The sequence below is a fragment of the Mustela nigripes genome, chromosome 16 (genome assembly GCF_022355385.1).
Source record: "Mustela nigripes isolate SB6536 chromosome 16, MUSNIG.SB6536, whole genome shotgun sequence".
Lineage (NCBI taxonomy): Eukaryota > Metazoa > Chordata > Mammalia > Carnivora > Mustelidae > Mustela > Mustela nigripes.
The window spans coordinates 23,358,913-23,371,796 of record NC_081572.1 but is presented as its reverse complement, the minus strand read 5'-3'; the positions used below and the strand labels follow the sequence as shown (position 1 = coordinate 23,371,796).

Below are 12,884 nucleotides of genomic sequence, written 5' to 3'. Positions count from 1 at the left end.
GCGCGCACACTCTCAACTTGAGCACAGGACGGTGAGGGGACGGCGCCTGGCCTTAGATTAACTGAGCTGCTGTTGTATGCACTGCTGGTAATGGATCATTAAAAAAGCCAGGAGTCAGAAAAATCGCATCCGTGTCTTTGAATGGCTCCTGCTGTCCCAGCAGCCTACCCTGCTGGCAGAACGAGCTGCTGAACACCAACTCCGGGAAGAAAAGGAGAGAACAGAAGAAGGCCAACCCGGCTTGCTGTTTTTTGGCTGAGTAGGGAATTGACACAGACCACCTCCGGCTCCTGTCTGGAAGTTTCTGAGATCAGAGAGCTTCAGGCACAGCTGGGTTCACAGCTGCACCATTTGGAGCATTGGACTCATTAATATTCATGAGTCATCCCCACCAATAGGCAGAGCGGATGCCATTAGCTTAGCATCTGTCGGGTTTTTGTGAGGGTTGTGGATGGAGGGTTTTTTTTTTTTCTTCCCCCTCCCTTTTAAATGAACTTCTTTTGACATTTTGGATTTGCCTCTGTAGGTTTTCTCTCCTCGCCTTGCTCGGCTGCATCATCTAAAGGAGAGGCCCAGGGGAGGCGGGCAGGAAAGAGGGAGGAGCCCCCGCCGGGGCTCCGCATCTGCCTGTTGACAAACTTTATTTCTCTCCCAGCACCTGGCACCTCACCCGGGCTGCAGCAGGTAAATTATACCTAACGAGGTTCGTGCCCGCGACGGGGAGGAAAAGCCGGATCCCCGAGCCGCGGAAGGCGGCCCCTCCTCCGGGGCCGGACCGGGCCGCTCGCCCCACGCGGGAGAGCCACAGCGCCCGGCCGTTCTTTCCACGCTGATAAACTCATGATTTATGAAAGTAACTCCTGCCAGCCCTCGCTCCCTCCTCCTCGGTTACAGCTTGTTAGACACAAATGGCAACAACAGTCTTAAATACTTGCATTTTATTTCAGGCCAAAGCCCCTCGACTCCGATCGCAACACCCTGGCAGCCCCCTCACCCCAGCAGAGGCCAGGAGAGGAAGAGCCCACGGCCGGGGGAGGAAGGAAGTGGGGGGCGGGGGGGGCGGCCGGAGCAGGGGGGGCGCGAGAGGGGAGCGCTGAGCAGGCAGGGCGCCGCCGGCGCTCCTCTCCTACCCGGCGCTCCTCTCCTACCCGCTCGGGCTCTCCGTGGAGAGGAATTATGGCAGCGGGAGGGCAGAATGCCTCATTGTCTGAAGGCGCGTCGTTCCTCATCTCCATCCCCAGAGCCCTCTCTCCAGGCACAAACAAAGCCCTTGCGCCCCATTGGACTGAACAGACGGCCTCCCCGCCACACAGCAGAGGGACACTGTGGGAGCTGAAGCCCTGGGGGCAGGGGGCTGTTACTAAGGGAGAAGAGAAGGATTCAAAAAAGAAAGGCGCCCATGGCAGCACCGCAGAAAAGATTGTCACATCTGGGCTTTACAGCCAGAGGAGGTGGTGACAGCTTGGGACAGCCTTTTCTCAAACAAAGCCCCTGAAACTGTTGCCTTTCCTCTGGCTTCCAGGGGTCTCTTCCAGGGCCGGCCGGGAGCCACGTCATGGGTCTAGGGCCCCTCACAGCCAGGCTGAGGGCTGGGGAGAGGCAGGAACCCCCAGGCACGGGAGTCACAGCACCGGTGGGGTCAGTGGTGTTCAAGAAGGAGAAGGAAGCAAGAAGGTGGGAGAACAAACACTCACCACCCTGGCCACGAAAGGAGGGAGGCAAGAGGCCAGCCTCCCGGAAACAAAGTGCTCTAAGGGCCGCAGCAAGAAGCCCGCCAGTGGGAATACGACTACACAACCATTTCCATCGGGTCAGTATTCAACAGGACAGCTTAAAAGCGGTCACTTGCAGGTCCCCCCAAACCAGTCAACCTGAGGCAATGCTCCCACGCCCATTAACAAACATCTAAAGCAACTCAGCTCCCAGGAGAGTAAACACACCACATATTTCTGTGCAAAACCAACAGCCCATGGTGGGCCTTATGCCTAACTTAAAACCGTCCAGTGTAATCCCATGGACGAAGCCTGAGGAGTTGTGGTGACCGACTTCTGTGCCACCAACCTGAGCAGAGGTGACCATTCGACAGTAAGTGGCCCAGACTCCCCAACACCTACCCTGTGCCCCTTTCCCACCCCAGCAAGTCTCCTTGCCGGCATCTTTTCTGCCGCCTCGGAGCAGAACCCAACGCTCGGACCAGAGCTCATTTTTCTAAAACCGTTTCTAACTGCCCAGGGTCCAAAGGCACAGCACGGTCCCCTCCCACGGCCCTTCTCACAGGCTGGGGAGCAGAGGCGTCCTCGTCAGGTCTTGCAAAATCACAGCATGACGGCGAGGGGGAGGGAAGGAGAGGGGGGCTTTCCAAGGAAGGAGCTTCAGAGTCAACAACGGGAGCCCACACCCCGAAATGGTCCTGTTCCTCCCTGGGAGGTGGGGAGGGAGAGCTCCTCCTGCCGGATCTTGGAAGAAAGCAGCAACTGGCAAAGAATGAGAAAGGAACAAGGGCATGAACAGATAAACAAAAATCAGTGGATAAGCCTCGTGAACAACCAACCAAGGTGGTAAGGCCATGCAGATGGAGTATGATTTGGCCGCAAAAAGGAAGGAAGTGCTGACAGGCACGACAGTATGGGTGGACCCTGAAAACATGCTGAGGGAAAGAAAGTCGTCCCGAACCACCACACACAGGACTCCGCTTGTGTGAAGTGTCCAGAACAGGCAAATCCGCAGACTCAGAAAGTGGATTAGTGGTCACTGGGGTTAGGAGGTGGGGAAAACAGCGTGTCACTGCTGACAGGTACAAGGTTTCTTTGAGGGTGATAAAAATTGGGGTGCTAAGTTAAGAACTACTGAATGATACATTCCAAGGGTGAATTTTATGGTATGTAAATTACATCTCAATAAAGCTGTCACTTTGACATAGGGAGGTGAGAGGAATAAAGAACAAGCTAAGCCTTCTCTTCTTTCCCCCTGGGTTTCAACAGTAGAGCCCGCTACCCAGGGATGGGTTAACCCAGACGCTCAGGCCCTGCCACGTGAGAGAACCACACACAGGGAGGACGAGGCCTCTTCTGAGAGCATGAAACGCTGTGAGGGCACTTCCTCTATCAAGTGGACACCTCACTGGCCCAGGTAACAGTAATCCTAGCCCCCAGTGCCTCAAAAAAAACAAGAGAGCTCTCGTTACCTCTTTGGCTGGTCTCCCTTAGCCAGGTGAGAGGAGCCCTGCCTCTCTTCCTGGACCCAGCCACAGTTGGACATAGCATAGTGGAGAATGGCGTCAGACACGGTCATGGGGCTTCGGCCCTGGACGCAGGCTTCTATCTCGGGCACCGAGAGCTGGCTTTGTAGGAAGAGGTGTAACTGGCTGTCTGAGAGGAGGACCACACTCTGCAGGACCCTGAGGCAAACACAGGAGGTACAGCACAGACTCACGCTGAGCAGCTGCTGTCCTCAGCCCCCCGCCCCCTGAAGGGCTTCCGGCTTGAGCGAGCACTGAAGGCATGGATGGGGGTGCAGGAAAGGCCTATCTATTTGAAGGGGCCATCCTGCCCGATACCTTCCCCTCTCCCCTCTCCCCTCCCGCACTCAGGAGGCAGGTACTAGCCCACTCCGTCTACTCACTTTTCCAGAAAGTGCTGCAGACCTTGTCGCCGCTTCTCAATGAACTCATCAGAGCTGCCAAAGAAGGTTGATTTCCCAGGAAGTTCAGGTACAGGCCTGTGGATCACATAATGTAACACCCAAGATAAATGTAACATTTAAAGACAGCCATTCTGCCCACTGAGCAAGGAAATCCCCTAAGAAGAGGCACAAATCAAAACAAATGGGTTTTTAAAAGGGGGCTGGGCAGGACTAATACTGACCGCGTGCCATGTGTTAGGCACCGTGCTAAATGCTTTACAAACCTTATTTCATTTACTCCTCCCCAAAACCCTATGAAAAACCTATTGATGTCCCCATTTCAGGTGTAAGGAGGTAGAATCAGAGAAGTTAAGTAAATTTCCCAGTGTCACACAACTAGTATCCAAACCCAATCCAAGCCCTCTCGGATTGGAAGAGGTCTTGATTTACATACAAGGACCCCATGTGCTCCATGCTGCCATGTACAAGTTTCTCCATTTTCAAAATAAGAGCTTATGGGTCTCCTGGGTGGCTCATTCGGTCAAGTGTCTGCCTTCAGCTGAGGTCATGATCTAAGGGTCCTGGATCGAACCCCGTATCAGGCTCCCTGCTCAGCGGGCTTTCTGCTTCTCCCTCTCCACTGCCCAGCCTGGCTCCCCCATCCGCCCACTCATACCCTCTCTCATTCACTCTCTTTCTCAAATAAATTTAAAAATAAGAGCTTGGGGCGCCTGGGTAGCTCAGTGGGTTAAGCCTCTGCCTTCAGCTTGGGCCATGATCTCAGGGTCCTGGGATGGAGCCCCGCATCGGGCTCTCTGCTCAGTAGGGAGCCTCCTTCCCCCTCTCTCTCTCTGCCTGCCTCTCTGCCCACTTGTGACCTCTGTCAAATAAATAAATAAAATCTTAAAAAAAAAAAAAAGGAGCTGATGGTGGGAGTGGGTTTTGTAAACATTGTAGAATGTTTTTTTTAAAAGATTTTATTTAGGGGCGCCTGGGTGGTTCAGTGGGTTAAGCCTCTGCCTTCAGCTCAGGTCATGATCTCAGGGTCCTGGGATCGAGCCCCGCATCGGGCTCTCTGCTCGGTGGAGAGCCTGCTTCCCCCTCTCTCTCTGCCTACTTGTGATCTCTCTCTCTGTCCAATAAATAAATAAAATCTTTAAAAAAAAAAAAAGATTTTATTTATTTATTTGATAGAGATCACAGAGCCAAAGGCAGAGGCTTTAACCCACTGAGCCACCCAGGCACCCCAACAATGTAGAATTTTTTTTTTTAAATATATATTTTTTATTTGACAGAGATATCACAAGTAGGCAGAGAGGCAGGCAGACAGAGAGGGGAAGCAGGCTCCCTGCTGAGCAGAGAGCCCGATGCGGGGCTCAATCCCAAGACCCTGAGATCATGACCTGAGCTGAAGGCAGAGGCTTTAACCCACTGAGCCACCCAGGCGCCCCTAGAATTTTTTTAAAAAGATTTCATTTGGGGCACCTGGGTGGCTCAGTGGGTTAAGCCTCTGACTTTGGCTCAGGTCCTGATCTCAGGGTCCTGGATCAAGCCCTGAATCAGGCTCTCTGCTCAGTGGGGAGTCTGCTTCCCCCTCTCTCTCTGCCTGCCTCTCTGCCTACTTGTGATCTCTCTGTCAAATAAATAAATAAAACCTTAAAAAAAAAAAAGATTTTATTTATATATTTAAAAAGAGCAGGGACAAAATAATAAATAAATAAAAATAAATAAATAAAAAGAGCAGGGGGAGGGACCGAGGGAGAGGGAGAGAGCATCTCAAGCACACTCTGCACTGAGCCAACGCAGGGCTCAATCTCACCACCCTGAGATCAGGACCTGAGAGGAAATCAAGAGTCAGATGCTTAACCCACTGAGCCACTTGGTGCCCCTCACATGCTTTGAATTTTCTAAAAGCAGCTGCGTGGCAGCAAGGCATCCACAAACTCTTTCAATCTCCCTAGCTTCTATTATGAACATATTTTTTAAAAAACAGGCCAGGGGTGCCCGGGTGGCTCAGTCTGTTAAGTCTCCCGCTCTTGATTTAATCGGAGGTCATGGTCTCAGGGTTGTGAGATCAAGCCCCACATCTGGCTCTGTGTTGGGCACAGGGTCTGCCTGGGATTCTCTCTTTCTCTCTCTCCTTTGCCCCTCTCCCTCAGTTCACACTTTCTCTAAAAAAGCAAAGCAAAACAAACAAACAAAAGAAGAGAATGCAGAATCTGTCAGAAGTTTCAACTGGCTTTGAGGGCCTGACCCATGACAGTAGCCTCGGCAGTCCCACATGTTAACTAACCAGCTTGGTCACCCCCAGACCCCGCTCCCAGGGCATTCAGTGACTGTCCTGCAATGGAATCACTGTTCTACAGTGTCTCCAGTTTAGGACTTATTTGGGGTGGTTTAAGTGAGGAGTGAACATTACTGCTTTTCATAAGACTTTCAGTCTGTTATGTCTCTGGAGAAAGGTCTCTGCACAAAAAAGAAAAAAAATTAACATTTATATTACATGTCAAATGGACAGGAACACCACCGGTCACATAAATCCAGGTGCTAATGAGTTTCTGATCACGAGTGATACGCATATATAAAATGCTAGCAGTACATTTGTGTAGCCCTAGATGAAAATGCATATAAAAAAGGAAAAGTATTTTTTATATTTCTATGACTTTGTTCAGTCAAAATACTAGAACTCTGTCTTTTTCTTTTTTTTAAAGGTTTTATTTATTTATCTGACAGACAGAGATCACAAGTAGGCAGAGAGGCAGGCAGAGAGAGAGGAGGAAGCAGGCTCCCCACTGAGCAGAGAGCCAGATGTGGGGCTCAATCCCAGGATCCTGGGATCATGATCTGAGCTGAAGGCAGAGTTTTAACCCACTGAGCCACCCAGGCGCCCCTGTCTTTACTTTTTCCACTGACTCGAAAACATAATTTAAGAACCCATTTCTCAATTTCCTAAGTGCCTAACATGCTGCCAAGTTTTCTTTATTGTAAACTCTGGTTCTTGTGTATGCCCCCAAAAAGCCAGTCTCAGACCCAAGAAAGAAACAAAAGCAAACTCACACCAAACCAGCATTTCTCTGGAGCTGCTTTCTCAGCCACACGAACTCACGGTAGCGGCGACGCACACAGGACGTTTTGGCAGTGAAGGCCTTGCTGTTGGTCTACAGGAGGAAGTACATGAAAAAAAAAAAAAACCCAAGTAGAAAAAGACCAGATTTACTCCTCATCGTCACATTCACAGAGGACCCAACCCACCAGGTCCCATCCTGAGCAGGGGCTACGGGCCAGCAGGCAGCCTGAGAGCAGATGTCCCGCCGACCCCAAGCTCATTCCTCCCCGCCCTCCTTTTCTTCAGGCTCAGGACAGTCAAAACATCTACCAACGGGTTCTGCCTCAGCACCAGCCCTCAGCCCCAGAAGGGGTTGACCCCAATACAGAAGTCTGAAGCACTTACGTGGAGAAAGATCTTATAATCCACGTAAGAATTCCAGGAGCCCTCATTCTGCACGCGGGGGTCCTGAACACGCACAGTGATCACCTCCTAGAGGTAAGAAAGGCTCCTTCAGCTCACCCACACAGTGAGCCAGCTTGGATAACATAGGCTGCCAGATTTTCCCAATCAGTACCAACCTTCATTCATGTATTCGTTCAACTCAACAAATATTTACTGACCACCCACTATGTCAGACACTGTTCTGAAGCACTGGGGGCAGAACACGAACAAGAGACAAAAATCCTCGCCCTAGTGAACCTCACATTCAGCTGCATTCCAACGAATGGAAACGTTAGTCAAAACAGAACCTTGGGGCGCCTGGGTGGCTCAGGGGGTTAAAGCCTCTGCCTTCGGCTCAGGTCATGATCCCAGGGTCCTGGGATCGAGCCCTGCATCAAGCCCTGCATCGGGCTCTCTGCTCAGCAGGGAGCCTGCTTCCCCCTCCCTCTCTCTCTGCCTGCCTCTCTGCCTACTTGTGATCTCTGTCTGTCAAATAAATTAAAAACAAAACAAAACAAAAAACAGAACCTTATTTCCCAGGAATGGCTTTTCTGCAGATTTCCACCTCCTGCCTTCATTTTGAGCTCATCAGAACCCCCAAGGTATTACTGTCGTTAGAGTACCATGGAGCAATGATTGGCGTCTTTCCTCAAATCCAATCAAACCTTACCCAACTGTTTCCTGGAGACCACAAGCTTACCTCCAACTCTTGGTTTTCCAACATCCTACACCCAAAGCCCATTGGAAGAAAACATCTGCTGGGGGAGAGAGGACAGGGGAACAAATCATGGTTAGCATGCTTCTATTCTTATCACTCTTTATCAAGAAAATTTTCTTTTTTTTTTTTTTTTTTTTTTTTTTTAAAAGATTTTATTTATTTATTTGACAGACAGAGATGACAAGTTGGCAGAGAGGCAGGCAGAGAGAGAGAGAGAGAGGAGGAAGCAGGCTCTCCGCGGAGCAGACAGCCCGATGCGGGGCTCGATCCCAGGACCCTGGGATCATGACCTGAGCCGAAGGCAGAGGCTTTAACCCACTGAGCCACCCAGGTGCCCCTCAAGAAAATTTTCATTGACCCACCCCCCCCCCCCCCCGGGAAAACCCAGGCACCCTTTTTTGGGGTTTTTGTGTAAAACTTAAGAGGAAGCAAAAAAAAAATCCCCTTGCCTTTGCCCAGTGCCAAGCTAAAAGCCCCAGGGGAACTGCCTGCCCTCGCAGACCACAGCCGGGACCCTCAACCAGGCCACCTCTAGCTAAAGCATGTTTGGGTCTGTGCAGCGCTCACCTCAGGCAGGGGGAAATTGCAAAATGGGATGTCAAACCTTTCTGCCTGAGGGCTGCAGGTGAAAGCTGCAGTCCTGTGGGCCTACAATACGCCTCTGCAAGTGTGCCTCACAGCGCCCCCTTCTGGAGGTTTAGAGACAACCAAGCCCCACAAATATCCGTGCCCTGAAGTCTCTTTGTCTTGCTAAACAGTCCTACCCAGAGGTAAATAGTAGAGCTGGAGAGTTCCTGGAGCACCTGCAAGGGTTGCCCGGTTGCGACCTTCCCTTATCTAACCTGTCCTCCCAAACCCAAGCCAATGGTTCCAATCATTTCCTCTCTCGACATGCTATCTGGTTTGCACCTCTGCCGAAGCACCCCACAGCTGCATGGGTCGGCTCGGGATGTTTTCCGCTCCTTTGTAAAGATTCATTAAAGCCTAAGCCCCTGATTTCCCCCAATGTGGCCGTTTACATGTGCAGCGACATAGCCCACTCAGACAAGGGGACCATGAAGCCTCCAGCGCAGGGTTACTCCAGTCCAAAGGGGCCCATGATGTCACCTTCTGTTAAAATACAGCACTAATCTTGTTACTCCTAGAACCACTTCAACAGCATCCACCCTGGCGGCCGCCTCCACCCCCTTATCCTCTCTTAAGAGCGGAACAATAAGGTTTAATTTCCCTTTCCAATTTACCTTGAAATGAAAACTGACTTCAGCCAATATGTACTGCCAACAAATGATACAGGCTGGCTCCTGGGAAAACAAGACCATCTCAAAGCTCTCCCTCTCCTCCCCCCATGCCCATTCACACACCCACTCATTTTTACAGTCCTACAATTAATTTTAAACACATTCTCTTATTAGTTCTGCCTTACCATTAGAACACTGTGTAATGAGTTCCCTTCTATTTGATGTTTTGCTAACACAAGGCTAATGTTTCAGGAGAAGCGGAACTCATTTACACCACGAAATTAGCAGAGCAAAGAGCTTTCCCAATTCCTTCCAGTATACCAGAAGATCCCTCCACACACAGCCACTGCGCACAGAGACAAAACCTCCCGGTAGATGACCGGGCTACACCATTGAGCAAACTAGAGGTTTTGTGACTGTGATACCAGCTTTGTACTTTTGCTGACAATCTGATTTTTCATCTGCTGCAGGCACTGTCACAAAGGGGTCCCGAACTGAAAGGAAATTCCAATTCCTTAGCAACCAATGTGTAACATGCCCTATATAAGCCATCAAATGGCTGTGACCAAAAAGAACAGCTCAACTTGTGAACGATTAACCTCCTCAGATTAAAAAAAAAAAATTTTCTGGGACGCCTGGGTGGCTCAGTTGGTTGGACAACTGCCTTCTGCTCAGGTCATGATCTCGGAGTCCGTGGATCGAGTCCCGCATCCGGCTCCCAGCTCAACGGGGAGTCTGCTTCTCTCTCTGCCCTTCTCCTCACTCATGCTCTCTCTCCCTGTCTCTCTCTCAAATAAATAAATAAAATCTTTAAAAAAAAAAATTTCTTTCTCTTCTCTTTTCAGTCATTTGATAAATTGCCAGCACGGAAGCAGAGAGTTAGATATTCTGACGTATCTTTTCCTAAAAGTAACGATGGGAAAGATGACAAGGAAATCACAGACATCCACACACTCAGTGGGGCTCACACATCTATGCCTTGAAAGGTTTGCCAAATTTAGGACCATAATTTAGTGACTAAGTGGTCGTCATTCACAGGTTCAAGAAGAGTGTCTAGGGCCCTGAACCACCTTCAAGCGCAAGTTTCTCTCCTTTCCTTTAGGGCTAAAACCACTGAGAAACAAATAGCTATAAACTGACTTTAATACACTGGCTTAAAAAAAAAAATCTTGGGGCGCCTGGGTGGCTCAGTGGGTTAAAAAGCCTCTGCCTTCAGCTCAAGTCATGATCCCAGAGTCCTGGGTTGAGCCCTGAGTCAGGCTCTCTGCTCAGCAGGGAGCCTGCTTCCCCCTCTCTCTGCCTACTTGTGATTTCTCTCTGTCAAATAAAATCTTAAAAAAAAAACTTAGCACCCCCCCAAGATGTTGTATTCTTAAATGTAAGTTGAAAGGGCATTAACAAAGTTCCCACTGTAACTTTCCCTTAAAAACACTGGACACTGGAACAAATTCAAAAACCTAGATTCCCAAGTCATAATTTCTAGCAATTAGCATTCTCCATCAGCTTCCTCCACATAAATGTCACTCCCCAGGAGGAAATGAAGCTAAGTTCCGCCCGTGGAAGGCAAGAAGGAAGTTCCTTAAGTTAGCTCCTGATCTGGGAGATGGATCCTCCTCATTCAAATAAGGGTAAGTCAGCGATCCTCTCAGCTACGTATGCATCTCACTCTGCACTAACTACAACTCCTGGGTCCTTCCAATCACATCTGAAGTTTACTTTCTCCACCTGTACCACCACCAACCTCTCTGGTAAGAGCCCAACTGTTTGCTTTTTATAATGTCGATTCCTTGTAAAGTTCTCCTATGTCCTAAAAATTCAAGATAGCGATTCAAGGCTTTCACATCACCATTTTCACTTTCATTTAAACTACTTTTAAAAAGGCTAAAAAAAATAGGGTGATAAAAGTCAATTGAGCCACCAAGACTCCTATTCCTCCTTACTCATTCTTGAGCCATTGGAGCCTCATGGCAACTCAAAAAGCTCTCCTTCCTAAACACCCACAGGTGGCACAGGATGCTTCCTTTTCTGACCAAGTTCTGTATGTTCCCAACCAAGCAGCTCCACTCCATCCTTCAGTCCGTCTGTAACTTGCCACTCCTTACACTTGGGAGGTAAGTCACAAAGGCGATTACAGTCTAGCGCCAGAGCCCGCCTCTCTGTCCCATAAAATACTTGTCACTGGACCTAGCCCGAGCTGTTTCGGTTCATGTCGCCAAACTCCGGCCCCTCCACCTCCATTCTTCACGCACGAGGGGGAAAGGGGCCCCACGACCCTCCTTCTCCTTTGACTATTACGCTTAGGCAGTGGAAAGGAAAGATACTTTATACTTTAAAAACAAATGAAAAAGCCGGGTTTCCTTCCTTTGATCCAGAGCAAGCACCCGCCTTTGTCCCGGGAGGTGAGACAGCCTCGTCCCTAAGATGTCAAGCGAGCTCACTATCCCCAAACGCCACTACTGACGCTCAAGCCCTACTGGAGAGCAGCACCCATTCCCCGCGGCCCCGCCCACGACCCCTCACCTCAGAGCAGCACACACGCCCCAGAGCGACACCGCCCGCGCCACACCATATAGCCAGAGTCTCGGCTTCTCCTTCCGGGTGAGTGGCCGGGGCCCCGGTGCACGACGGGAGAAGGCTCCCGGCCACGCCAATCCCGGGTGTCCAGGACGCCCCGCCCCTCCAGGCCCGAGCTCTCGGAGGCGATCCCTGTTCGAGAGGCGCTGCGCTCGGCCCCGCCCAGGCCCCGGCCGGAGTCCGGATCCCCCGACACTCACTTGGGACACTGGAGGGTGGACGCGGGAGGGGAGCGGAGAGTGGGCTCTAGCGGCCAATCCGGAGCCGTGGCCCGCCCATCGTTGTCGGGCCCAGCCAACCAGGCCCAGGGAGTGTTATTAAAGGTCCAAAGGAGGGTCCACTCGGCCAAGAAGTGTCAGGAGGCTGGCTGTGCTCTCTCTGTCTGGTCGAGGGCGGTCCGGAGCGCGGGAGGGTAGGGGAAGAAGACTCCCACGTTCCTGGAGCTTCGCAGAGTCCCGAGAGCTTCCCCATTTGAACCCCGTGGGTTGCAGTTCCCCCGCGGAGTTATCGAAGGCTTCCCAACTCACGGTTCGTAAAACCACAGATTGTCACAGCGAAAGCCGAACTGAGATGGCCCAGCCAGCACCCCGTTCACCTGAGGAAGCAAGTCCAAAGAAGGATCGTGCAGCTAGTTAGGGGAAAGAAAATATGTTGAATATGATGATTTTTATGTTGTTGAAACGTCTCTGAGCAACCTGTTAAAAGATAATGTAGGGGGCGCCTGGATGGCTCAGTGGGTTAAACCCTCTACCTTCGGCTCAGATCATGATCTTAGGGTCCTGGGATCGAGCCCCGCATCGGGCTCTCTGCTCAGCAGGGAGCCTGCTTCCCTTCTCTCTCTCTCTCTCTCTCTCTCTCTCTCTCTGCCTGCCTCTCTGTCTACTTGTATTCTCTTGTCAAATAAATAAAATCTTGGAAAAAAAATAATTTTGCAAAAAAAAATTTTTTTTGCAAAGATATCATCAAAGAAAAGGTCAGGGTCACAAAATACAAGGTCTGGAGTTGAGCCGCCTGAGTGCAGTATCCAGCACTACACTGGACAGTGGGGCTTTAAACTGATCATAAAGCTTTGTAAATCTTAGCCTCCTCATCTGTAGAATGGAAAATACTGCGCAAGGTTTTCTTTGGTTGGTTGATTTGGTTTTTGTTTTTTGAATGTTTTTTGTTTTTATGACAGAGATACTGAGAGAGGGAACATAAGCGCAAGGAGCTGGAGAGGGAGAAACAGGCTCCCCGCTGAGCA

The 12,884-nt window shown here is 50.5% G+C and overlaps 1 protein-coding gene across 7 annotated transcripts; it reads right to left on the bottom strand.

The window, feature by feature from the left end:
• Positions 1-923: 923 nt before the first annotated feature.
• Positions 924-11,809, bottom strand: SNX11 (sorting nexin 11). Of its 7 annotated transcripts, none has more exons than XM_059380251.1 (8): positions 11,588-11,804; positions 9,071-9,130; positions 7,812-7,869; positions 7,073-7,159; positions 6,679-6,779; positions 3,622-3,717; positions 3,185-3,397; positions 924-2,474 (listed from the first exon to the last, which is right to left on the bottom strand). In XM_059380251.1, the coding sequence occupies exons 3-8, from the start codon at positions 7,851-7,853 to the stop codon at positions 2,201-2,203; spliced, it is 813 nt and encodes a 270-aa protein (XP_059236234.1). In that variant the 5' UTR covers positions 7,854-7,869; positions 9,071-9,130; positions 11,588-11,804; the 3' UTR covers positions 924-2,200. The 7 variants fall into 7 exon arrangements, with proteins under 7 accessions (XP_059236234.1, XP_059236232.1, XP_059236237.1 ...); XM_059380249.1 differs by having other exon boundaries at positions 7,812-7,866; XM_059380254.1 differs by lacking the exon at positions 7,073-7,159 and having other exon boundaries at positions 7,812-7,866; positions 11,588-11,809.
• Between the last annotated feature and the right edge of the window lie 1,075 nt (positions 11,810-12,884).